The sequence below is a fragment of the Oreochromis niloticus genome, linkage group LG10 (assembly GCF_001858045.2).
Source record: "Oreochromis niloticus isolate F11D_XX linkage group LG10, O_niloticus_UMD_NMBU, whole genome shotgun sequence".
Lineage (NCBI taxonomy): Eukaryota > Metazoa > Chordata > Actinopteri > Cichliformes > Cichlidae > Oreochromis > Oreochromis niloticus.
The window spans coordinates 3,534,024-3,561,181 of NC_031975.2; the positions used below are offsets into that span (position 1 = coordinate 3,534,024).

The following is a 27,158-nucleotide window of genomic DNA, read 5'->3' on the forward strand; positions in this document are numbered from 1 at the left end:
AAGCTTCTTTTTCCCATGATGACCTTTGAATGCAACGACAAAGTGGCTCGCGCTTAGCATGTTCCTATTGGTCACTCTTGCCTGTCAATTATTAATGTCATGACAGGAGGTGGAGTTGATCCCTTTGTTCATGTTTTAGAACCAATGATTGTAATAAAAACGCTTTAATTTAGTTTGATTTTAATCTGCAATCAAAAAACAGCGAAAAACAGAACATTTCGAAACTTGAGCCTAAACAGTTGTAATTTCACATCACTTCTTGCTTTCAGCACATATTTAATATTATGAAATGATGGTGATTGAACAAGAGCAAGCGAAGAAGAATTTTATCTGGCTGATTGTCTCCACAAGATAGATATTCTATTATACAAGGGGGCACTGGCCAACCCCCAAAATTTGCTGCCTACCCACCAGTGGCCCCTCCTGGCAAATCAAATCAAATCAAATCAAATCACTTTTATTGTTACGTCACATTACTGGTACAATGGTACAGCAAATGTTAGTGAGATTCTTGTGTGCAACCTTCACAAGCAACAGTGGTGTGCAAAAATACAACAAACATAAGAAACAAGCCAATTCAAGACATATGTCTGCATGTATATACATATATGTAAAATATACAGAGGTGTCAGCAAAAGATATGGCATATATGAACAATATGGAGTGCATAGTGTTGAAGTTCCGGTAAGTGAGAGTGAGGTGCCTATGAAGTGTCACTGTTCAGCAGTCTGGTGGCTTGATGGAAAAAGCTGTCCCTCAGTTTCCTGGTTTGGGACCAGATACTGCAGTACCTCCTGTCTGACGGAAGTAGTTTGAACAGTTTATGACTGGAGTGACTGGAGTCTTTGATCATCCTCCCAGCTTTCCTCAGGCACCGCTTCCTGTAGCTGTCCTGGAGGGAGGAAAGCTCACCTCCAATTATCCTTTCAGCACACCGCACCACTCTCTGGAGAGCTTTGCGGTTGTAACCGGTGCTGTTGCCATACCACGTGGTGAAGCATCCAGTGAGGATGCTCTCAATGGCACAGCAGTAGAAGGTCCTGAGGATGCGGGGGCTCATGCTGAATCTCTTCAGTCTCCTGAGAAAGAAGAGGCGCTGCTGCGCCTTCTTCACTGTTTGTGTGAACTGACAATGTGAGATCCTCCGCCAGATGTGCACCTAGGAAACGGAAGCTGCTCACTCTCTCCACAGCAGCGCTGTTGATGGTGATGGAGGTATGTGCTTCTCTACACCTTCGGAAGTCCACTATCAGCTCCTTTGTCTTCGTGATGTTGAGGGTGAGATGGTTCTCTTGGCACCAGTGTGTCAGGGCACTGACCTCCTCCCTGTGAGCCGTCTCATCACCTTTGGTGATAAGACCCACCACTGTTGTGTCGTCTGCAAACTTCACAATGATGTTGGAGTTGCTAGTGGCCATGCAGTCATAGGTGTAGAGTGAGTACAGGAGAGGGGTCAGTGCACACCCCTGTGGAGCACCAGTGTTCATTATGACGGGGGATGAGGTGATGCTGCCCAGTCTGACCACTTGGTGTCTGTCTGACAGGAAGTTGAGGATCCAGCTGCAGGGAGAGCTGCTCAGTCCTAGATCCTGCAGTTTCCTTCGAGGGAACGATGGTATTGAATGCTGAGCTGTAATCTACAAACAGCATTCTCACATACGTGTCTCTCTTCTCCAGGTGCGAGAGGGCAGTATGCAGTGCCGGGCTATGGCGTCATCATATTTGGTCTATTTGGGATGTTTTCACATGTTGTGTTGGGCCAATATTAGTGTAAGTATCTATCTAAATTATCGATCAAAATAATTCACATGTTCAGTACTAAAAGTTCCAGATGTGTGCATGTTGTAGTCATAGTGGTCACTGTTGAAAGTTCAGCAACAGTAAACTGTGTTGTGAAATGGGCGGAGACAAGATGGGGACTCGAGACATTTATCTGAGCTACAGGACTCACATTTTCTGCTTTTACATACAAAGATGCTCTAAGGGAAAAAAGACAGTTCTCTAAGTCCAGCAACAATATTCAAATTCAGCACATTAATGAAAAAATTGATAGAAATAATCAAGCAATTATAAAATGAAATTAGTGGAAGGGTGAAATTTGCCCTTTTCACCAGTTAAGGTCTTGGATTTGGAATGAAAAGATGTGTGAATTGAAAAGAGCGTTTCCTTCATTAATATCTCTGGATGTTAGGAACTAGGTTGCAAAGTAACGTCCTCATCAGAAAAACAGAGACAGCACAATAAAGTGAATGAAGGCGGATAACAAAATGAAAACAAATTGCAACAAAAATGCAATTAGAATTAGAATTGTACTGCAGCAAACCACACCACGTTAAGAGTAAACAGAGGAGTAAACAGTAACACATTGCACAATCATTATTGTGTATCTGTGCCTGGATTAAATACTGACATGTAGCTATATATATATAGTAATGCCCTTTAATAACTATTAACCTCATATACTTCATCAAATAGTTACTCTGATTCTTAATCATCATATCGAAAATGAGAGATTTGGATAGGTTGTTTGGCTCTTGGTGATTGCTTTCTTTTTACAACCAGGACAGGAGAAAGAACAGGAGGAGAGCGCAGAGCTGATTAAGAGTGAAGCAGACTGATGAGACACCAGGAGAGCAGGAAAAGGGAAGAAGAGGAGAACAGATAAGACAGAGGTGACACAGTTTATTTATAACACGGTAAAAGCAGGAGCTGTGAGACCAGAGCTGGCTAAGTTTAAAATACTGTAAACATCACAGTTTGGATATACATGCTTCATCATCATCATCAACATCATGGTCTTACTCCTGCTTCTTATAGAGAAAAATCATAACAAAGCTGAAAAACTCAAATTGCACTGATTATTTATTTCATTATTATTCTGTGGAAGACAGTTTGACCTGATTTTACTATCAAACATAGTAAACATCTTTAAAAAGGTGTTTTTATCAGGTGAAAATCCAAACAATTACAGGGCTGGGCTAAGCTGCCAATGTTTCAAGAGCAACGCCCCCTGATGACATCATTCCAAACGTTACTGAAAATGATGGTGCCTGTAACTGTCCTCTGCCTACAAAATCGTGGGTTTACTTAGAGGTTGCAAATCATCTGAATTTAACATTAGAAAATAAAACAACAGGGTTTTTTTCTATTTCCAAAATGATACAATCTGTGTTTCACCATTTCACAGGGCAGTGTCTCCAGCACTCCTTGAACATCAGCCAAATCCGTTCAGACAACCAAACCGCTCTCAGCGCTTCACACCCAGAGAACACAGTTATAACTGCTTTGCCTCCAACACCACATTCTTCAGCCACCAGGAGGAGCCTCCTGACCGTCACTGCACAGACGAAGTTGTCACCATGTGCTCCTTCTGCGCAGGTGGGTTTAGGCTGATGCTCACACACACACAGTAGGATGTGGATTTTGCCTCTAAGCTCTGAAATAATGGATTTTTCCAGACAGGACAGACAAGTTTTATGCTAATATAAAACAATGTAAACCGGAGATTTATTATAGTAACTGAGGATTGCATGGGATGACCTTGGGGTGAATTTGGGAAGACTGGCAACTCTCTTAAATAATTTTCACTTGTGAATAATCTTAATAACTTCAAATTGTTTGGAAATGTCCATGTAACCCTTGTAAGATTATTGCTGAAGATGAATCAAGTGTATTTGGTTAACAGCACCTAGGTGTTATTTACTCTCTTCTTCTTATAGAAGTAGCAAGGATGCACTTCCAAATGCTTCTTCATTCTGCCTCAGCTCTTGACAAATGGTGCACCACGTGTGTTATAGCAGGTCTGAACAATTCAAGAGCTTGAATTGAACCAGACTGAGTGTTGCGCTGTACAAGGTTGCTGTGCATACAAGTGGAGTTGCATGTGCTGTCCAACTTAATAGATGGTGCCGTTCAGTCATGGCTATATGTCTTGAAACATTTTATATAGACATATATTCATGCATTATAAAAACATAGGATCAGGTGCTGATTTGTGGAAACTGCCGTGTTGCTCTCCCATTTTGAATACTTGGATCGTGTCTTTTGTATGTGACTAGATACTGAACATATGGCCAGTAAGAAATTGTACACGTTTGCATGCTGTGGAAGCAAATTTTAACATTTAAGATATGAAGGACCATAGCTTTATTACCTGAAAAAGAGTCCCTTCACCAAAGAAGTGAAAATGTGAAGGAAAGACACAGTGTGATCTGGATAAAACATCATCCTCTTCCTGGAGTCAGGGCTCTAAGACATGAAAACATCAACAAATATGGCTATGGTTTTATTCCCGATATTGTCACAATTATCACTTATTATCCGCAGCTGAAGACAGCTGACAACAAGTCAGCTAAACAACAACAGCTGGTTATAAGCTAACATTATGCCAGAGGGCTAATGTTGGACTCGAGTGTCCTAAAAATCAAACTTTCCCTCTGAACAGTTTGATCACATTTTCACATGTTTATCTGTCCTGCCTCTTCTCGCCACAAACCCCTCGCTGCAGATGGATTTCCCTCGCTGAGCCTAGTCCTGCCCGATGCTTCTTCCTGGGGAGTTTTTCTTTCCCATGTTTGATCCACTTCAAAGAAAGTTTCATCATTGCTGGCTAACAGCAGGAAAAAAACCCGCACTTACCAACAGAAAAGTTCAGGATATCCTTAACAACTCACGCCAGTATCGCAGTCATCAGTCAGAAGTAACTCGCACTGACTCACGTTTTCTGCACCGTCTTGAATTGCAGGTTCTAACTTGTGAATGATGCAGTGAGGAATGAGTCAGATAAAGGTTGGCCTCTTTACACAAGAGTGTGTCTGCACCATTAGTTGCAAAGCCAATGAAGCCTGCACCTAGTTTCATCTGAAGTTGTAAACAATCAGGCAAATGTCTGATGCATAGAATGAATTTGGTTAATTTCTCATTACTCTGAAACAGCGATCTAAGTTTATATGCAATTTTTACTGTTGTTTGTGGTGTGAACTGCTTGAGAAAAAAATCTTCATGTTTGGCTCACATTAATCGCAGCACATCACAAACATCTGTTCATTTGGGCTTGTTTTACAGTCCCTGGACCTGGGTACCTTGGGTAACAGTCAGTGTGTCAATGATGATCTCGGCAGTCTAATGTGAGGCTCTCTGTACTACAGCTGAAGCTTGGCCCAAATTGGATCACAATGATCCCAAGCACAGCAGCAAAGAAAAGAACCAAAGCCCAGTCAAAGTCCAGACCTCAACCCAGTTGAGATACTGCGGCACAAATGCCTGAAAGCATCAATGAACTGAGGCAACACTGTAAAGAAGAGTGGGCTAAAACTCCTCCACATGAAAGACTGAAAGCTGCTTCAGGCTGCTAAATATGGTTCTACAAGCTATTGAATCCAGGGTTGTAGAAAGTCTTTCATAAAGTGTTTTTATTTAAACATTTTCTTCTTCAAAGTCAACACCATCTTTAACTGACCCATCCCAAGGTAATATATATTACTTGAAGATTATTTGCCAAATCTTTGTCTTTGTCTAAGACGTGGTTTACATTGGATATTAGTGTCACTGGTCTTGGTCATGTGACCTATTACAGGTGATGTAATACCCCCCCCGTGCTTCACTGTCTGATGATGGGCAGCTTCATTTGAAATGTCATGCACTACTAGGTTCAATAAATAAGGACACTGGTGTTGTTCAGTGTGTGAATCATTCATTCTTTTCTATGTTTAATAAAAAAGAAAAATGGTGCAAAACAAACCTTCCCTCTAATCAATCAACAAAGAAAAAAGGAAACAAATTACGCTGACATTCCTCTTCACATACCGTTTAATACTATCAGTGACTTTTCTCTACAATAAGAGGTATTTACCAGTTATTCCCCAGCAACAGTAACTCATCTTGCTCTGCTTAAAATCTCAGGTAGTGAATTTTTTAGGCTTTAATTGAGGTCTGACCTGGGTGACATGTTATTATATTATGTACTGATTTTTCTTTCTTTTGAGAGAAAAATATTTTTTACCTCACTTTCCATGTTTTTTGGGTGCACAAACTTAAAATGCATCTGTTAAACACAGAACAGATAAGTATATAACCCAATAAGCCATATCATGTATGCTTCTTTGCTCATGTGGACTTGAAGAGAAACCCCCCCCCCAAAAAACAAAACAGTGTGGGCGATGAAACCGATCAAGACACATGCAGTTAAAATTTAAATGTAATTATGACAACTTACAATAAATTACAATGTGCTTTTGCCAATAACAGTCCAAATACATAAAATTAGAAATACAATAACATTACACCATTGATAAATAAACAGATAACACTTGAGGGGTGAATGAATCGTTATTTTCAAGGAGTCAAACTAAATGGCAGACACAAGGTGCTTATGAGAAATTCATTGTGTAACTTTTTATCAATTTCACATTTCAATACTGGCTCCATGTAGTGTTGCTATTATCAATGCCTACAATGAGATCAAACTAAGCAGGTGCAGTGCGCTTATCATCAAACAGTGCCTCATGTCACCTAACGCAACACAGACACACAACTGAGCAGTGGGAGATATTTCATAACAGCAGCTTATTGCTTCTCCTGTGGACTGTCAAAAAAACTCACTTGCTACTGAGCGGCTGGCAGGCTTCCTTCAAATCACCTGGATTCATGAATACTGACAACAACGAACTAACAAACAAGGTTTCTGAAGCAAAGTAGTTTTTCTTCCAACTGTTATTTTTACGTATCTGAGCAGCTTACTGTGTATTATCGCCTGAAATAGTCACCTGTGTAAAATAAGCTCTGACCGAGACTCTACAGGTGTGGGGAGACATACGACCAAATCCTGCGAGTCTCCAGGTATCAAGCAAAATCCAGCGACTTCACATGTATTCTGCTTTCTTAAAAAAACAGTCGCTGCATTTCATGAGGTGAAAATGAAGGAGTGTTGTCACAATAATTTCACAGTCCGGCAGTGGATGCCACAGAGTTACGTGGTTGAATCTGTGGTGTGTATATATGCATGTTTCTGAACCATGGCAGCAGATGTCAAATGATGACGGCAACTGTTTATCAGTGGGAGTTTTGTGTGTGTGTTATTGTGTAGGCATGACTCTCCATAGTTGTGCTCGTTTAGAAGCCTTGTATATGGCAATAGGCCTCCAGGCTAGAGAAGAGGACGTAGAGGAACCAGAGTCCAAAGAACAGCAGTGAGGTAAGGACTTTGGGGACGCGTGGGCCTCCGAGTTCACCACCTATGGACGGCCTTCGGCGAAGCATTAACACTCCCATACACAAGAAGGCAAAAATGGTGAAAAGCGTGACAGAGAAGGCCAGTGATCCAGGGTCCACACGGAAAACCTTCCCTTTGACTTCCCAGTATATGGCAGACACAGACCAGGCCACTCCTATGCCCAGAAACACATTAACTGCGTTACTTCCTGTCACGTTTCCCACAGACGCGTCTGCGTACTGATCCTGCGTAGCAGCAACTTTACTAGCAAAGGTGTCTGAAAAAAAAACAGTCAAGTTAGAGAATGAGGCTAATCAGCTGTACATTCTTACATTCATTTCCTAATTCAAACCTCTGCAATACAAGAGTGTTTACAACAACAACAACTATAACAACAAGAATACCTCACTAACCAGGAAGAGAAGTCCCCAGTGCTACAAAGACCACTGCAGTGACAGTGTCTCTCAGGCCGACGGTGCACCCGAAATGGGAGGCTAGGTCTCCGATAATGGCTGTTAAAATACCAATGACAGTGATTGACACTATGAAGCACGCCCAGCCATTCCAGTACCCTGTGGGTGGGACGCAAGCAAACAGGATCTTCCAGAAGATACAAAATATGTGCATGAAATAGTCGAAGCAGTTGGGCACTCGCTGCTCCTCTCCCTCATCCTCATCACCTGTTTACCAAGACAGAGAAAGTAAATCAAACACGGCAAGAAAAAGAAAAGACGTCAATACCTACAAATGGTGCAAAAATAACTGAGACATTTATTGATCCTCATTACAAAATCCACAAAAATGTTTTTGCTATATCATGTTGTGTATGATATATTTTTATTACGTTTTTGGATCGCATTTGACACATTCTGCGTTTTTGGCAACTTTTTGTTAACAACAATGTTAATTTTAGACAAAAAAAAAAAGTTTTGTCCATACCATTTTAAAATTGATCACTGATCAAAGTATTGATCTTGTTGATGACATAGAGGTCTCAGAAACTCATGTATCAAATATGATACAAAGGGCATTATAGGGTTAAACAAGAAAACTGTGACAAGAAACACTTTAGTAGATTTCTTGTTTTATATTCCCACTTCTATCTTCAGTTTTCTCCCTCTGCACTTGGAAATTACTTTGACATGTCTGTAATTCTCAAACTATCAATATCAGATTTTCTGAAACCTTTGTGCAGTAACTGCTGTTGAACCCATTGAATTAAAGATGAAAGTTTGTTCTTCTGGTTTGATTTAGTCCACAGTTATAGTGGGCAGAGGCAAAATTACACAAAAACAATGTTACACTGTCCAAAAACTTGCAGACTATCTGCAGCTCAGTATTTCAAGCATCTTAAATCTTTCACATCCATGAGCAAAGGTGACGTTTACAGTACATTCCTCAGTTTCAGCCGCCAAAAGTTTATTGTTGAAGTTAACTTAGAGTTCTGTTTACAACACAGAGACATTACCACACTTCCCAGACCACACTGTGTCCATACCTGGTTTCAAAAGTACACGTCTTCATTTCTAAATTATAACGTTCACAAAGTCTTGTAATAAAATTACATGCAGTGCAATAAATTTCATGCATACGGATTCACAGGCAAACCTGAATTTCAGAAATTTACAAGTGAAGCTCCAAAGAAATGACACGAAACAAAAAGCAAAACAATAAATAAATAAAAAATGCCGCTGACCTGCACTGACTGTGACCGCCCCGATGAACTGCTCTTTCCATGAGCGCGTACCAATCACCACGGCCAGATTTGTATCCTTGAGCAGTTTGTCCACAGTGTTCTGTTGCAACAAATTAAATATGTTGGTAATCAAGCAGAAACAATCATTGCTTACATGGATGCATACACAACAGATGGGTTCACATTACACAGTTTCAGGACTTTTTTCAAACCACGTCTCAGATGTCTTTCCATTTTAACTTGTTTTGTTATTTAACACACACCAGGACAACAAAAAGAATAAATATTATTTAAATGATCTATTTACTTCATTGCTTTAATTGAGAATAAGAATACATGAACAACACTTATTGGCCACTTAATTAGGTATACTTGTTCAACTGCTCTTTAACATAAATATCTAATCAGCCAATCACACGGCAGCAACTTAAAGCATTTAGGCATGTACGCAGTGTCAACACAACCTGCTGACATTCAAACAAGCATCAGAATGGGGAAGAAAGGTGATTCAAGGGAATGTGGTGTGGTTGTTTGAGAAACTGCTGATCTACTGGGATTTTCCTTCACACTAGGGTTTAAGGAGAACGGTCAGAGAAAGACGGGTCAATGAGTGCCAGGGTGAACCTGCCCTGGTGAAGAGCAGAACAGCTAGACTGTTTCAGGCTGATAGGAAAGCAGCAGCAACTCAAACTGTTGCCCGCTCTAATCAGTCCAATTAGTTCTGTTGCAACATTTGGATGGTCAGAATTTGACAGGGTGGATCCATCCTACCCTAAATTAACAGTTTAGTCCTGCAGTAATGATATAATAGTGTGAGGTATTTTTTCTTGGCACACCTTCATCCCTTTATAATCCTAAATGTTAGGATAGAGTGTCATGTCACACCGCTCTAATCATCTCAAACCTGACTGTTAAACATAACGATGAGTTCAATGTACTCAAATCGCCTCCACAGTCAGCAGAGCAAATTTCAAGAGATTTGCAACTGAGAAATCAACAGCAACTGAGTCATGCTGTCATGTTAACATGGACCAAACTGTCTGAGTAATGCGTCCAGCATCGTGCTAAATCTCTGCCATGCAGAATAAATGTATTTTTGAAGGCAAAAGGGGTTTGAACCTGGTATTATACAGGTATACCTAATATAGTGGCCGATGGGTATATACACAGTACAAGATGAGATGGACTTAGCCAAGCAGTGCTTACACAATACACAATGTACACACACATTCCTTCTATGTATGGGAAATACAGGTACATGGAATGAACCTAACTAGATAGTTTGGAAGCGGAAGAGTATCAGTGAGGAAAGTCTCATCATTCCCATCAAACACAGCGCGTGAGTAGAAACTGTACCTGGTCTAGTACTCCATTGGGACTCTGACGCACAACAAGGCAGCAGGAGGTTAGTGAAGAAAACCACATACTTGTACAATCTTACACATTTATTTTTTAAGTTAAAAAAAAAATTAAAATTTTTCCAAATTTGCAAGTAAACTTCTTCAGGCTGCATGTGTTTAACATAACTTAATGTCAGTAACTGTCACTTTACTGGTAGTGTAACGCTTGTATGAGCATCATAATATAGAAACAAACATCCCCCACTCACTCCACACACACCTTAAACTCACAGGACTCCTCTATGATGACCTCTAGCCTGCTGTGCTCTCCAAGAATGGGTTTTCCCATCTCGGAGATCCTCCTGGCCTGTTCCTCCTCAGGGGTGGGATTCCCTGTGAGAGAGCACAGACAGGAAATCACTACTCAAGCATTAATGATATCTTACGCACCTCAGTTGAGGCTAAATGCCCCAAACCTAAAGCCAATAGTGAAGAAAAATAGCACACTAGCACACGCTTTCAAAGTATGGCGTATTTCAAAGGTGTGTGAGCAGCATTTCAAAAGAATCTATAACTTGGCTAAGAAAGTGGTCTCTTCTGCACCAGCAGCTCTTTAGAGACCTGACCCCACTCAAAACATGTGGGCGGCAGAGCTTTTTGGGCATGGTAAACGTCCTAGAAAGGTGAACGTCTGTGAACTTCTTTTCATGAGAAACAGTCCATCATGCCAAAGGACCCAGGCACAATGGAAAGTAAAGGAAGAAAAAAAGCTGTTTTTGACTGGAACAAATCTAATTTACACGAAAGTTTCCTGATAATTAATGAAGCAGCTTAGCTAACCACCAGCTATCACCAACAAACAGGGACAATGTAACATGTTATACAGTAGCTTCTGCATTTGTAACCATTTACTGGTTGTAAATTTTACCATCAGAGTGTGAAGACAAGTGCACAGTACAGTGCACCAACTACATTATATTGCCAAAGGTATTCACTCACCCATCCCAATTATTATATTCAGATGTTTCAATCACCTCGGCGTGCAGACTGCTTCTACAAACATTTGTGAAAGAATGTCTCACACTCAGGAGCTCAGTGTATTCTACTGTGGTACCATAATGAGATGTCACCTGTCTAATAAGTCCAGTTGTGAAATGTCCTCACTGATAAATATATCCACAGGCAACTGTTAGTGGTATTATAACAAAGTGGAAGCAATTGGGAACGACAGAAACTTGGACACTTAGATCGCTGAGGTGCATAGTGCACAGAGGTCATCAACTTTCTGCAGAGTCAATCGCTACAGGCCTCCAAACTTCATGTGGCCTTCAGATTAGCTCAACAACAGTGTGTAGAGAGCTTCATGGAATGGGTTTCCATGATCGGGCAGCTGCATTAAAGCCTTACATCACCCAGAGCAATGCAAAGCGTCAGACACAGTGGTGTAAAGCACACCGCCACTGGGCTCTGGAGCAGTGGAGACATGTTCTCTGGAGAGACAAATCATGCTTCTCTATCTAGCAAGTCGGGGTTTGGTGGTTACCAGGAGAACGTTACTTGTCTGATGCTTTATGCTAACTGTAAAGTTTGGTGAAGGGGTGATTATGGTGTGGGGTTGTTTTTCAGGGCCTAGGCTTGGCCCCCATAGTTCCAATGAAAGGAGCTCTTAATGCTTGTGGTGGAAGATTTTTTTCTGATGTATTAATCATATGTTTTAATCATATCACATTAGCAATAGTAATATAACGTTCTCACTTTAGCATAGCAAGATCAGTCCTGTCACCAGTTGTATGCATGCATGTAGAATGTTATCACAAGTGGGCCCCGAGTTTTATTGCGCCTTCACAGTGGATCCACTGTAGACAAACATTCCTGCTAAGGTGACGGCCAAGCAGAAAACAAGGTCATAATTCTCTCTGGGAATTGTTTGGAGATGACCCCTCCCTGTTCCAACATGACTGCACACCAGTGCACAAAGCCAGGTCCATAAAGACATGGATGAAGTGTTTGGTGTGGAAGAACTTGCACAGAGTCCTGACCTCAACCTGAGGTCAACTGCCTACTGTCTAATATCATTGTCTGACCTCACAAATATGCTGCTGGAAGAATCATCAAAAATTCCCATAAACCTATCAACATACTCCTAAACCTTGTGGAAAGCATTCCCAGCAGAGTTTTCCTGGCCCAAAGATGGTTTCTGCTTGCTTGAATGAAATGTGCTCACCTGGGTTGCACATAAGCTAGCCAGGTTTTCCAGTCTTTCTACTTGTACTTCCCTAGTGTTTGGCCCTCTTCACAAGCACATTTAGTGTTTCATCCTCTGGCCCTGCCAGTATTTTTTTTAATGAAAAAACACAAACCCATGGAATAAAAGTTAATGTATTCATATATGTTTTACAGATGTCTTTATGCCTATTGCAATTCTGAGACAAATTGACAGTAAGGTACTAAAGTGAGTGTAAAAAGAAGCAAGCGCTGGGGCGTTCACTGAGCTCAAAACAAGAAATGCAAATTTCTGCTGATAGTGTAAAACGACCACTTCCCACTGTCACATTTAGAGCCAAGGATTTGGAATTTCAAAATAATAACCAGTTATTTTAAAATGCTGCACAGATCACCTTTAACATGCAAAACCACACCCAAACAATCTTACCCTGGTTTAGCAGCAGTGCTGTGAACAAAGACAGATAATGACTGAGTACAAGAAATATTTTCATGCTGTGATAAAACAGCCTTACACTAAAATGAAAGTCTTCATTTCCCTTCTGAACTTCCACAATAATGATTTTATACACGACTACTTCTTTCCCCTCCACTGGCATGCACATATCCAATTTCTGCATCTTTCTGACACAATGAGATTACACGAACAAACAATAACACACTCCAAACTCATAATTAGCTGTTGCGTCTGTGCTGCAGTGAAACAGAGACAGTAGTGAACGCCTGCGTGTTATCTTCGGTTACTTGCAGCATTCAGCTGCGTGTGTTGTTGTTACTGTTTTGATACTTGATCTTGCACATTGATGCGCTCTGTTGCTTTCTATTAGTGTACACGAGAAAGGAAAAACAGACTACAACTGTTATTTTATACTAATTTTTTTTTAAATAACAGAGTCATGAGAAGTCACTTAAACATTAAAAATGAAATCTGAAATAATTACACACTCACAAGAGAGTCCTCGCTTTAGCCATTTGGGGTTGTCAAGCACAATGAAGAAGTTTTCCTGCTTTTCATACTCCTCCACGTTTATAATGCACACTCGCAATGTCTGACTGAAGACACAAGCACACACACAGACAAACACACACACACACTTATTTCTATAACAGAACAGTTCTGTGATTTTACACAGGAAGAAAAACTCAGAAATACAACAGTCTCTGCTTCCTAAACATCTGCACCTATATATATGTAACATGCATAGGTAATGTCCAATGAACTGAATTTACTGTGAATACTTTAATAAAATTTCTAAAATTTCAAGCAAACATTTTTTTTATTTGTCACTTTGTGTGATTTGAGGTGAAAAATAAATATAGGCTTGAGGTTTAGCACCGCAGCCAAAGTAGAGATGTCAGGAATGACAGCTTATAGCTTGTAGCTTGATTAACAGTGTCCCCCTATCTCCCAGTCATTGCCTCTATGTTACTATACCTTACCTGGTCTGTTCATTGGTGAATTCCAGCTCCCCTCTGGTCTCCTCGTAGTCCACTCCTGCCTTGGCGCTGCCATCTTCCGTATGGTACGGCACAGCAACTGTGCCCCTGGACCCCGAGTTCCTCAACACAGTCACCGTCAGGATGCCAGTGCTCTCACTCACCCGCAGCACGTGCTGCTCAAAGGTGAAGATGCCAGCATGATCGTCGTCCAAGATGGTGACCGTGGCAACCAGCGGCTCCACTAGTCTCCCTTTGGGTGGAGTCCCGGTCCCTTCATTTCCACCCTCCTCTAACCTCAGGTTCTGAAGGCGCACAAAGAAATGCTCATCCTCTTCAAAGATGTCATCATCCAGGATCCTCACCTGGAGAGAGCAAAGTATTATGAAGTTACATTCCTTCCAGATGCACGTGGTCATTAACCATTTTATTGCAGACATTCACTACAATTAAATTCTCAGAATGACAGATTTTTGGATCCCACTGACAGACACCCTAATTATAGGGGAGAAATGTAGATTCCTGGTCACCTTTCCAGAGCAACTTTTGTGTTTGACACAATAAACGTTAAACGCTGACACTAACATTAACTTTTTTTTTCTTACCTTGATTTCTTTGTGGGTCTCCCCCGGTTTGAACACCAGGGTTCCCTCAGTAAATTCATAGTCTGCTCCAGCATTGGCAGAACCATTTTCTGTACAGTAGTCCACGTAGAAAGTATTCTGACCCGTTCCCCCATCGAGGATCACCCCCAGGCTCAGAGAGCCACAGTTCTCCGTGCACTGATACTGGGAGCTTTCAAAACAAATGTGCGAGCACGTGGCCTTGTCAGTCTCGTGGCCTCCTGAACGTCGCGTGTGCTCAGCAGCATGTTTCTTTAATATGTTACCAGCACCGATCATCATGCGAGTTGCCTGGACACGGTAGAAGGCACGGCTCTTCTTCTGGTGAACCAGGGCAGAGTAGTTGGCCATCTCGATCAGCTGGTCCAGATCTTTGTCTGGGTGTTTCTCCTTAAGGTCTTTCAAGATGCGGACAACCTGTCAAAGCAGGAGAACTAGTAGTCAGACTAAGTCTTGTGTTTACACAGATAATTATGTTGCTTAATATTATGTAAAAATGCCCTTTAAAAACTATTTGCTCAGCAGTGTCTTACAAGAAGAGATTTTATTGTAACTATCCAGACAGGGTTTGCAGTGGGGATGCGAAGAGTGATGCTCACACCAGAACAAAAATAAATATCTTAATTTGTGATGACAAAACATGTAGTTGTTTCTTTGACAAAGGTTCACAAAGAAAAACTTTGGTAACACCTGCTGCTCAGTTTCCTGCTGTTCAGATGCCTCCTGTCTGCTCTTCTGCTATTCCCTCATTGAGACTCCAACTGAGATAAAATCTTATTGCCTCAGGAAACGTGATAATGAACTGCCGCTATTCAATAATACATGTACTTTGTATTTATTTTATTTGCCATGGACCCAATGTGTGTCTTTAATAAAGTGAAACTAAACTAAAAACTAATGTCTACTGTGACCATTAAATATGACTGTTTATAAACTCACTGAGCTCTAAATAGAAATGAACTGATTAGAAATGTGTGCAGTAGCGGTGAGAAGTTTACATGCATTCATCATGAGCATTAACATGAAAATACATACATACACCCCCACTGATATTTGGCTACATTTTAGTGGGCTTGCCATCAACAAGCTTTTAGCATACTTTTGGCCACACTTCTTGGAAGAATTGGTAGCGGTCACTTAAATTAGTTGGTTTCTCGGCACAGATCTGGAGCAATTTTCAATACGGTTGAGGGTAGGAGCTTTGGTACTCAAAGATAACCAGTTCAAACAATGTACATAACTGCAAATTATTTAGATGTGTGACCACTTTGCCACAATCTAGAAGAAGACCCGAGCTGTCACGTTCAGATGAGAGGAACTGGAGAGCTCCTGGAAGACCAGTGTGACAAATTTGACATCACCACAGACTGAGAGGGTGCAGACCACGAAATAAGCCCATGCTCCTTCACTAAAATGTGCAGCTGCCCACATGGACAAGCCAAATGGCTTCTGGACAAAAGTTTATGGTCAGATGAAACAAAGACATATGTTGGGAAGAGTAAAAGGTAAGGCTTTCTGAACACCGTTGAAACTTGGTCACAGTTGGGTGTTTGAACAGAATAATGATCCCAAGCACACATCAAAACTGGTTTTGTAATGGCTAAAGTAAGCAAAGGTAACATCAGGTTACTGGAATGGCCTCTCCAAAGTCCCAAATCCTATTCAAAATTTGTTGACTTTGCTTAAAACTGGTCAAATATCCAGTCAGAATTATGGCAGTTGCTTGTTGATGGCTACCAAAAGTACCTGGTTGAGGTGGAACTTGTTAACCAAATATTAGTGAGAATACAAGCAAAGTTTTGACCCTGAGTGGATTAAAGTCAAACAAAGTCAAACTTGTGCATCCCAATGCTTGTTTCTTAGTCATTAAAGATGTATGCTGTATAATTACTCCAGTCTGGATGAAGAACAAGTCAAAGAAATCACTAGAAAAATAAACTTATTGTGACATTCATGTCATTGACGAGTGTAGGCAAATTTTTGACAACAACTGTATATCAGAGGGACAGATCAGGCTGAGCGGTTAGAGGACATAGAGATGGTTTGGACAGCTGCCGAAGAGGCATAGAAGATATATTGGACAAAGGATTTTGAATCTGCCAGGCAGGAGGAAAAAAGAAAGACCACAGAGCAGATTCATGGATGTAGTGAAGGAGGACATGCTGAGGGTTGGTGCTAGAAACAGGGTGAGATAAGGATGATGATCATCTGCGCCAACCCTTACAGGGAGAAGAGTTCTAATTAGCTAAAACAAAACAGATGTTAAACCTGAAATTAATGGAGAAAAAACCCACTATTTTAAAGCCTTCAGTCTGAGTGGCTCAATAACACATTTGCCTGAGTCTTACCTCATCTTTGTTCTGGTCTAGTTCATTGCCTGTCTGCACAGAGACCGTAACAGTGGAGGAGTTTCCAGGGCATGCACTGCTGTCTGACAGCTTTCCGTCCATGATCACATCAATGCCTTTTGGAGCAGGGTCCCCTTCCATTTCCACCACGATGCCGTGCCTCTTGTCAGCACGGTAACGCTTGTGCATGTATTTGTAGAAGAGTAGGCGGCGGTCAGCGATCCAAGCCAAGATCACACACACCGGAAAATACAGCAGCGTCACTATGGCCTCCCACACCTGATTATGCAGGCAACATGAAAAATAATCATTTACTCATTTGATATATTAAAAATAGAATAAAAGTTATGTGTACATATTTGGGTGCTCATTAGCTAATTGGATGTTTGGGTGATTTTTAGAAACACAACATCTGCAACAAGTTTTTAAAACCTCAAATCTAAAAATACAGACTGTGGATGTGTAAAGGGTTACCAAATGAGGATCTACCAAACCTTGTAATACAGCTTGTAATATTTTGAATGTCATGTGAGATTCAGTATTTAAGATCCCCCCATCTGTTTGAAGGTTCTTGCCACTTATATTTTCCACTGTTTCCCTTTGTTCTCCACAGCAGAATTCAGATGTTGATCTAAATAATCGTTTTCTTGCTAATCTGTCGTCCATACATGAACACTGCAAAGTGCAACAGTGAGCCACCACTTCTGTGTCTGCAGCTCAGTCATGTGACGCTTCGCTTTGTCCTTCTGCCATGCAGCGATGTAGTTTTTATGAGTATTATTGATCTTTCAGGTGAACTGAACTGAATCCTGTTTTCTTACGTCTCCTTACATCGCCTCTGGAGGAGGCTGTAAAACTTTGTGAAAAGAGTCCAGTGAGATGGTATGAGTCAATGACGCATACTTCTGACCGACGACAGTGATACTGCAGTGAGTTGTTGAAGATATCCTCAACTTTTCCCTCCATAAGTACTGCTGTTTTTGCCACTGCTAGCTGCTTTTAGCCAGTGTTAGTGAAAGTTTCCTTGAAGTGGATCTACCATTGCTGACTTGGACACTTAGGGAATTCTCTTGTATTATGTGAGAATGTAACCAACCCGTGTGCTTTTTGGAATAATCTAGTCTATCATTAGCTGGGGTAACACTGGCTTATAACCAGCTGTTATTGTTGTTTAGCTGGACTGCTGTCAGCTGTACGAAGTCAGGAAGGTCACATGTCTAATCTGCTGACAAAAGGTAACTGTGATAATATCCGGAATAAATGTGTTGGAGACCTGAATTCATTTCAGGAGATTCCATTCGCATTTTTGTTTCTTTCATAAAGGGGACCCCTTCTTAGATGAAAAATATAGGTACGATCCTGTCTGCAGGTGCCAGCACAAACTACAAGTTTGCCTCCACAGAATGCAAACCCCTACGAGTCCTCTTCTCCTCCGCCTATGGCAGTGGTGTCCAAACCCAGGCCTCGAAGGCCGCTGTCCTGCAGGTTTTAGATGTGTCCTTGATCCATCACAGCTGATTTAAATGGCTAAATTACCTCCTCAACATGTCTTGAAGTTCTCCAGAGGCCTGGTAATGAACTAATCATTTGGGTGTGTAGACCCAGGGTAGGATCTAAAACCTGCAGGACACCGGCCCTCGAGGCCTGGAGTTGGCCAAGCCTGGCCTATGGTGTACGGGCAGTCTCTAGCCATATCCATCTGGTCCAGCGTATTCCACGTGAAGGGCCAACATAGAGTTTTCAATGAGTTTTCAATGAATTTGTTGAAAGAAATAATAATAATACACTAATCATTGTATATTTATGAGTACAACAATTTTTTTCAAGAAAATAATCTCATAAAACCACTAACTTTAAAGAAATACTCATTTTTAAAGTGTGTTAGTGCAGATGCTGTGTTTCCAAAGATCAACAATAGCACTTTGGCCAGAAGTGCATACGTTTTTCAGTTTAAATGTATGCAACCATCAGAACATACCTCTACAATCCCAGGTGAGATGACATCCAGTATGAGGTAGAGCCAAATGTAGGCAAAGATACTCCAGAAAGCCGTAATGAAAAACACTCGGAGGTGTTTGATCTTACGAGACTCTCCGTCAGGGACCACCCACACACACAGACCAATTATCACAAACATATTGAAGGCGGCGCTGCCCACTATGGTGCCCGGGCCGAGCTCCCCCGCATGGAAGTTGTGCCCACACACCTGTTAAAGTGAGACATAAAGAGCCAATCAAAGATCATTTGTTAAGCTAACTAGAACTGAATAAGAGCCACGTAATGACTAGAATTCAACACAGACTCCGAGTGCACATACAACTCCAGCAATTGTTGTATATGTTACGCATTATGCTGCAAATGTAATGACTTGTGCACCTCAATAACAGAAAGCAGGATCTCAGGTGCGGAGGAGCCCAGTGCCATGAGCGTGAGGTTGGATACAGTCTCATTCCAGATCCGTACCGTCGCGACTGTGGTTTCACCGTTGGGTTTGGTGATGGTCACCACTTTCTCCTGCAGTCACAGAAGTTTGGGAAAATGCCCAAAATGCTTAATTTCAGTTAAGACATATTTGAAATGCCCAAATCCATCAGGTTGAAAATCTTGTATACGGTCTGGTACAAAAAACAGCGCCTCTGTCAGTGCGCCCCAGGGTGACTGTGGCTATAATGTAGCTTGCCATCACCAGTGTGTGAATGTGTGTGTGAATGGGTGGATGACTGGATGTGTAAAGCGCTTTGGGGTCCTTAGGGACTAGTAAAGCGCTATACAAATACAGGCCATTTACAGGCCATTTAATTGTTGACAGTTTTACCCTTTATAATAACTGCACTGAGGACTGCTCCTCTAATTTCAAAATGTTGTTACATTGTGTAAAATGTAAATTCTTATGGTCCATTTTAAATGAGCTTTGCCACAGACAGGAATGCAGCGTTCCTGGATCGGGTTTATATGTAGGGCTTTCTCTTGCATGATAGAGCTTAAACCGGCATTCATGGATGGCATAAGAAACTGTGTTCACAGAGGATATATGGAAGCATTCCTGAGCCCATGCCATGATTTGAATGACAGAATCACCCTTGGTTTTTAATGGAGTGCTGGCTCAAAAATCACAAGTATCCAGTACTGATTTTTGGCCCCGTCCCTTGTGTACTTGTATCGATCTTTTTATGATATTAGGTACTATAGATGATGGATATTCAAAGCCTTCACAATTTTATGTTGAACACTATTCTATTTTTTTCAGATTGGCAAACCTTTATCTAAACTCTGCCTCTCTAAGATAGTTTTCTACACCCAGTCATGTTACTGACCTGTTGCAAGGTCATCTAATTAGTTCCAAATGTTTCTCCAGCTACTTGTTTTGCATGAAACAGTATAATGTCATGCAAAATTTAATATATAAAAATATAACAACAAGAGTTAAACTTTTCATATGTTTTCTGTATTCTGCTGTGAACAAAATATGGGTTTATAAGATTTGCAAAATCAGGCATTCTGCTTTTACATTTACATGGTGATCCAACGTTTTTGGAAGAGGGTGGTAATTTAATTTGTGTAAGGAATAAATTTAGGGGTCTGGCTGCTTTGATTGACAGGTATGCCACCACATGCTCGACTTGTACTAATAGGAGTCACTGAACTGGATCTTTCAAACATGTTTGTGCTGTAGGAGCTTATTTAATAGAATCATCTGTAAAATAATAATCTATTCTGAGTTGTAGACCACCCAAGAGATTTGTGCTTTGGTCTTGGTGACTGAAATTTAAACTAGCCTGTTATTTAGCACTGATGAGCATGTCAGCTTGCTAACCAAGATTACTACCTTTAGCGCCCATTTTTAGCTCCCCAAAAAACAAACAAACTACTCATTGGCAGTTAAAAGACTGTGATTCAAAAGTGGAACCCAAAAGCAATGGGTGAGGTGACAGTGGCTTTGTCCATCTTATACTTACAGTCAATGCTTCAAACACAGTGACCTGATACTAGAACTACTTTTGTTTTGGTAACGAATTAATGGGTTAATTTTTTTTAAATTGAAGATTGAATTGTAAAATTTATAGTAAATATTTTACAACTGTTTCTCTTTATTTCCTTATTCTCAATATCTGTTAATTCATCTAGGGCGACATATATTGGGACTTTACTTTGATATTTTTTTTAAAATGCAAGCTTAAAGTGGAAATAAAAGTTGCCTTTTCCTGATGTAATGGTAGAGAATGTAAAAAGGAGCCAAAACACTAGTCAACTACCAGCAAACACAAAACTCAGATAGTAAGAAATTACATGGTTGCATTTTTTAATTTCAAATTTTAAGCTCAATAATACCTGTGAGGTAATGACTTCTATAGATGCCATGAAGCGGTCTGCAATGATGGACACACCCAGGAACATGTACATGAGACAGAGGAAATAGATGATTGCCCTCCCTGCCTGCTCCCCCAGTGGAGGGTTGAGTGGTAGCCACACCGGCAGCAGGATGCCAGGTTTACAAACCACAGTGTCAGAACATGTCCGTTTTCCAGAGCCTGAGGTGTTACCAGAGGATTGCGGCAGCTCAGGGCCAGATGCTCGCTCCACAACCTGGGGCTTGAAGGAGGTCCGGGCGTGGCACAGGAGGAGGATCGAGAGGAAGAGGAGGCTGGAAAGGTAAACTGGAGGGGGTCCCATGGTATCCCTGAGTCAGGAAGGGCCTGGGGGTGGGGTTCACTGGGGGAACCGCTGGGTCAAAAGAAACTCCTAGTGAAGCAGAGAAGCACACATTTTTTTAGAAAGAGATTTATCAAAAATCTTTTTGGTATACGTTAGTTTACATATCAACCATGTCTTAAATGGTACATGATAGGCTGGTTCTTATACCCTGCTTTTCTATACTGCTCGAGACCTCAAAGCACTTTATACGACAACAAGCCTCGTACACCCATTAACACACCTTCACACAGACATGCCTAAGTGCTTTCTAGCCAACATTCACACACACATGCACACACACTACATTCATCGGGAGCAAGCAGTTTGTCTTTTCATCCGCTCCGCCCAATCTCTTCCTGTGCCTTTCTGAAGGCATCTCTGGCCCTCGAGTGTCCTGGTCCAGTTACTATCTAAGAATGTGGACATCAGCTTTTAAAGCAATTATAATGTAAACTATAACAGCAATGCCATGCAAATAAGTACATTTTAAATATGCTCTACATCAGATTACCATAAAAACAACAACAGCTGTGAAAACAGGTCTGCAGTCTTCATGATGTAACACAAAATTGTAGACATGCTGCTTCATTTCTGGTATTTTTATGGTCTTTGTGAGTAGTTTAAATATTAGATGTGCTTTAGTATCACCTGTCAAAGCTCTTCCTCTTCCCTCATGTTTAACCTATATAATATCCAGCAGGTGACGATATGATGACCGTCAGAGTAAAACACCATTCATACTGCTTCAGGAATGCAGTATGAATGGATGCATTTTCACTTAAAACCATACTATAATAGATTTGGGCAATATTTGCTATTTCCCATAAAATACTGAAGTATTCTGTAAAAGGTGTAGAATGATGGCAGAGAGGCTCTGTGAATACAGAAGTTTACTACATGGATAAAAACTGAAGATATGTGTGTGAACCCAACTCTGGACTTTTTCTAAGATTATCCATCTGAATCCAGCACTGGATAGCATATGGTCGATGTTGACCTACTAGCAACAGTATCCTCTCAATAATTTGTAATTGATCAGTAATGAAACTGGCTAGCTTTCAGCACTAATGTTTTGTCCAACACTGCGATTGAGAAGTGGACTTTCATAAAATTAGTTTAAGGCATATCCATATTTTAGTTAACATTTAGTTAGAATTAATTCAATTCAATTCAATTTTATTTATACAGCGCCAAATCACAACAAAAGTCGCCTCAAGGTGCTTTATATTGTACAGTATACTCTATAATAAAACATACAGAGAAAACTCCAACAATCAAATGACCCCCTAGGAGAAAAACTCCCTTTTAACAGGAAGAAACCTCCGGCAGAACCAGGCTCAGGGAGGGGCGGGGCCATCTGCTGCGACCGGTTGGGGTGAGAGAAGGAAAACAGGATAAAGACATGCTGTGGAAGAGAGACAGAGATTAATAACAGATATGATTCAATGCAGAGAGGTCTATTAACACATAGTGAGTGAGACTGGAAGGAAAAACTCAACACATCATGGGAATCCCCGGCAGCCTACGTCTATTGCAGCATAACTAAGGGAGAATTCAGGGTCACCTGGTCCAGCCCTAACTATATGCTTTAGCAAAAAGGAAAGTTTGAAGCCTAATCTTAAAAATAGAGATAGTGTCTGTCTCCCAAATCCAAACTGGAAGTTGGTTCCACAGAAGAGGGGCCTGAAAACTGAAGGCTCTGCCTCCCATTCTACTTTTAAATACTCTAGGAACAACAAGTAGGCCTGCAGTGTGAGAGCGAAGTGCTCTAATAGGGTGATATGGTACTACAAGGTCATTAAGATATGATGGGGCCTGATTATTTAAGACCTTGTATGTGAGGAGCAGGATTTTGAATTTAATTCTGGATTTAACAGGAAGCCAATGAAGGGAAGCCAAAACAGGAGAAATCTGCTCTCTCTTTCTAGTCCCTGTCAGGACTCTTGCTGCAGCATTTTGGATTAACTGAAGGCTTTCAGGGAGTTTTTAGGACATCCTGATAATAAAGAATTACAGTAGTTCAGCCTGGAAGTAATAAATGCATGAACTAGTTTTTCAGCGTCACTCTGAGACAGGATATTTCTAATTTTAGAGATGTTGCACAAATGGAGGAAAGCAGTCTTACATATTTGTTTAATATGTGCGTTGAAGGACATGTCCTGGTCAAAAATGACTCCAAGGTTCCTCACAGCATTACTGGAGGCCAAGGTAATGCCATCCAGAGTAAGAATCTGGTTAGATACCATATTTCTAAGATTTTCAGGGCCGAGTACAATAACCTCAGTTTGATCTGAATTAAGAAGCAGAAAGTTAGCAGCCATCCAGGTCTTTATGTCTTTAAGACATTCCTGTAGTTTAACTAATTGGTGTGTGTTACCTGGCTTCATGGATAGATAGAGCTGGGTGTCATCTGCATAGCAGTGAAAATTTATGCTATGTCTTCTAATGATGCTGCCTAAGGGAAGCATGTATAATGTAAACAGAATTGGTCCTAGCACTGAACCCTGTGGAACACCATAATTGACCTTAGTGTGTGAAGAGGACTCTCCATTTACATGTACAAATTGGAGTCTATTAGATAGATATGATACAAACCACTGCAGTGCAGTACCTGTAATACCTACAGCATGTTCTAATCGCTCTAATAGGATATTATGATCAACAGTATCGAACGCTGCACTGAGGTCTAGCAGGACAAGCACAGAGATGAGTCCACTGTCAGAGGCCATAAGAAGATCATTTGTAACCTTCACTAAAGCTGTTTCTGTGCTGTGATGAGCTCTGAAACCTGACTGAAACTCTTCAAATAAGCCATTCCTCTGCAGATGATCTGTTAGCTGTTTGACAACTACTCTTTCAAGGATTTTTGATATGAAAGGAAGGTTGGAGATTGGCCTATAATTAGCTAAGACTGCTGGGTCTAGAGATGCTTTTTGAGTAAAGGTTTAACTACAGCCAGCTTGAAGGCCTGTGGTACATAGCCGATTATTAGAGATAGGTTGATCATATTTAAGATTGAAGCATTAATTAATGGCAGGACTTCTTTGAGCAGTTTTGTAGGAATGGGGTCTAAAAGACACGTTGATGGTTTGGAGGAAGTAATTATTGAAGTTAACTCAGAAAGATCAATTGGAGAAAAAGAGTCTAACTGAATATCAATGGTACTAAAAGTAGCTGTAGATAATATTACATCTGTGGGATGATTATTGGTAATTTTTTCTCTAATGATAAAAATTTTATTTGTGAAGAAGTTCATGAAGTCATTACTAGTTAATGTTAAAGGGATTGTTGGCTCAGTAGAGCTCTGACTTTTTGTCAGAGGATAGTCATGTATTTAAAAGTTTTTAATTAAATTGCTAAGCAGATAAGCTACTCAAAAAACACCACTGTGTTTGAGCAGGAACAGGAAGTGATACTCTACCACAGAGAGCGCGAACACCAAGTGACAGCCAATTTAGAGTTCAATGTAGGGTTGTGTAATGTGGTTCAGACACAAAGTGGGGAGGATTTGTAATCAGGTAACCCTGGTCATGAGATTAAGGAGCCACCAGTTGTCTGGGTTCACAGCAATGATCCATTCATTTATTAGTAAAAATGACAGAACAGTATATTGTGAAACATAAAACCAACAAAACAGCAGTCACAAGAGATGTTAGTCTTCCCCATCAGCCTAGCTAAGGACATTTTAATTGAACAGATCAAGACTCCTGATGATTCCTGACATCTTGAAACAGCACTTTAGTGAATTCACCAACTCCCCCATGCTGACTTCCAAAACATCAAACAACAACAACAATACTAGTCACTGATGGGATATTGGCTTTGGCTAAACAGTGCTATTGACATTGCTGATAAGCGCTTATGGAGGGAGTGCTGAGTTGCCTCATTGTGGTAATCATGTTTACCTAAAGTCTTGATCCACAACCACACCAAATTCCTCCCAGACTTGAGTTTTTGCTTCAGCCACACTCCACTTGGCCTAATGGTACCCATCAGCTGCTTCAGTAGTCCCACAAACTCATTAAGACTCCACTCCTCTTTTCACCTGAGTGCCTGAGAGATAGTACCACAGTTCTAATGACTCAAAAAAACCGCACTTTTAAACAGGAAGAAATCTCTGGCAAGAATCCACTGGCGAGAAAGGACTCCCGTAAAGCTGTGTACTCTGCAGTGTCATGCAAAGAAGAGTCAACATGTCATCCCCAAGCTGAAGGTGCAGGGAAGAAACCCTTTAATCCACCAAGGAAAACTCCAACATACAACTTCAGAGTGGACCAGAGTCCAGCTCCTTTTCAGGAAACAAGGTCAAGAACCTGAGTTCTGTGTTGAGGTCAAGTCCAACTATTTCTAGCTCTCCACTTAATCCACTAGGTAATGCTTAAACAGCATTCACATTAATGATAAACAGAATTTTTGACAACAACATATACCGGGCTTGTTTGTTTTCCAATAATCCCACCAATTAGATGTGAAATTATTCTATCAGGCACGTGTTGTTCTGTTTCATATTCACTTCACTTACCTTCCATGTATTTCTATGCAGCCTGTAATGTCAGACTGCTGGTTTTCAGTAACTTCACTGATTTAAACCAGAAAGAGGGACATAGCCAAAAATGTCACTAATTGTAAAGATGTACTACCATCGCTTATTGATCGATCAGTGAGTCATGATGTTGCAGTCAAGTATTCCAGAGCAGTGGTCCCCAACCTTTGTTGCGCCACAGACCAGTTTAATGTCAGACAATATTTTCATGGACCGGCCTTTAAGGTGTGGCGGATAAATACAACAAAATAAAATGATACGACCAAGACAAAAAGGGTGGTATTTTGTAAATATAATAATAAACGCGAATTCACTGTGTAATTGTGTAACTTTATTAGCAGCGTCCTCCTGAAATGCGCCAACAACATTGAGAGTAACATCCTCCTCTCTGCCCCTTAATGCGCTCTGGTCGCTATGGTAACGTGTAATTATTTCTTTCAAAATAAGACACACAACTACAACACGGGAAAAGACTCAGGGAAACAGAGTTAACGATAAAAACCCTGAAAACCATAAATTTCACACCCGAGCCTCAACTCTCGCGGCCCGGTACCAAACGACTCACGGACCGGTACCGGTCCATGGCCTGGGGATTGGGTACCACTGTTCTAGAGTTCTCAAGTTGAAAACATGTATTTTGGCAATTTCCAACACGTGTTTTTGATTGAAAGGAAGGTTAACAATATCAAGCATCACACAGACAAAGTGTAACAGGGAGATTTAGTGTAAGCAGTGAGTCTGAGAGTGTCATGGCAGGGTGGGAGAAAGATTTCAGCCTTTTTTCAGTGCTCCTCTTGAGTCCAACGCCTCCACTGCTCCTGCACAGGTGACACTGCACTATTGTGCACTGTGACTTGAAACAGATACTGGGGTGCTGCATCTTTGATGTAGCTGGAGCCCTGCCAGCTCATTATGCAGTTGTGATTCAAAAACACAGCCCCAAGGGCCTGCAGCATCACATTTCACTTTCCAAGGCCTGCTATGGTTACCTCGACCTCAGACAGCGGGCTACCTTACGCCAATGGTTGCTGTGGGGGAAACAGGCT

The 27,158-nt window shown here is 41.0% G+C and overlaps 1 protein-coding gene across 4 annotated transcripts in view; it reads right to left on the reverse strand.

The window, feature by feature from the left end:
• Positions 1-5,790: 5,790 nt before the first annotated feature.
• The window catches only part of slc8a2a (solute carrier family 8 member 2a), a 30,981-nt gene continuing 9,613 nt past the window's right edge, over positions 5,791-27,158 (reverse strand). For 3 of the 4 annotated variants that reach the window (XM_013274184.3, XM_025910977.1, XM_005454583.4), the window contains 11 exons: positions 21,207-21,617; positions 19,254-19,391; positions 18,856-19,083; positions 16,878-17,156; positions 14,512-14,946; positions 13,910-14,271; positions 13,419-13,522; positions 10,527-10,639; positions 8,907-9,006; positions 7,624-7,890; positions 5,791-7,487 (listed from right to left, as the gene is read on the reverse strand). In XM_013274184.3, the coding sequence (XP_013129638.1) occupies positions 7,111-7,487; positions 7,624-7,890; positions 8,907-9,006; positions 10,527-10,639; positions 13,419-13,522; positions 13,910-14,271; positions 14,512-14,946; positions 16,878-17,156; positions 18,856-19,083; positions 19,254-19,391; positions 21,207-21,548 (2,745 nt within the window). In that variant the 5' untranslated portion in view covers positions 21,549-21,617 and the 3' untranslated portion in view covers positions 5,791-7,110. Of the gene's footprint in view, positions 7,488-7,623; positions 7,891-8,906; positions 9,007-10,526; positions 10,640-12,309; positions 12,313-12,899; positions 12,918-13,418; positions 13,523-13,909; positions 14,272-14,511; positions 14,947-16,877; positions 17,157-18,855; positions 19,084-19,253; positions 19,392-21,206; positions 21,618-27,158 lie in introns of all 4 variants that reach the window. The other variant, XM_025910978.1, reaches the window with a different exon arrangement.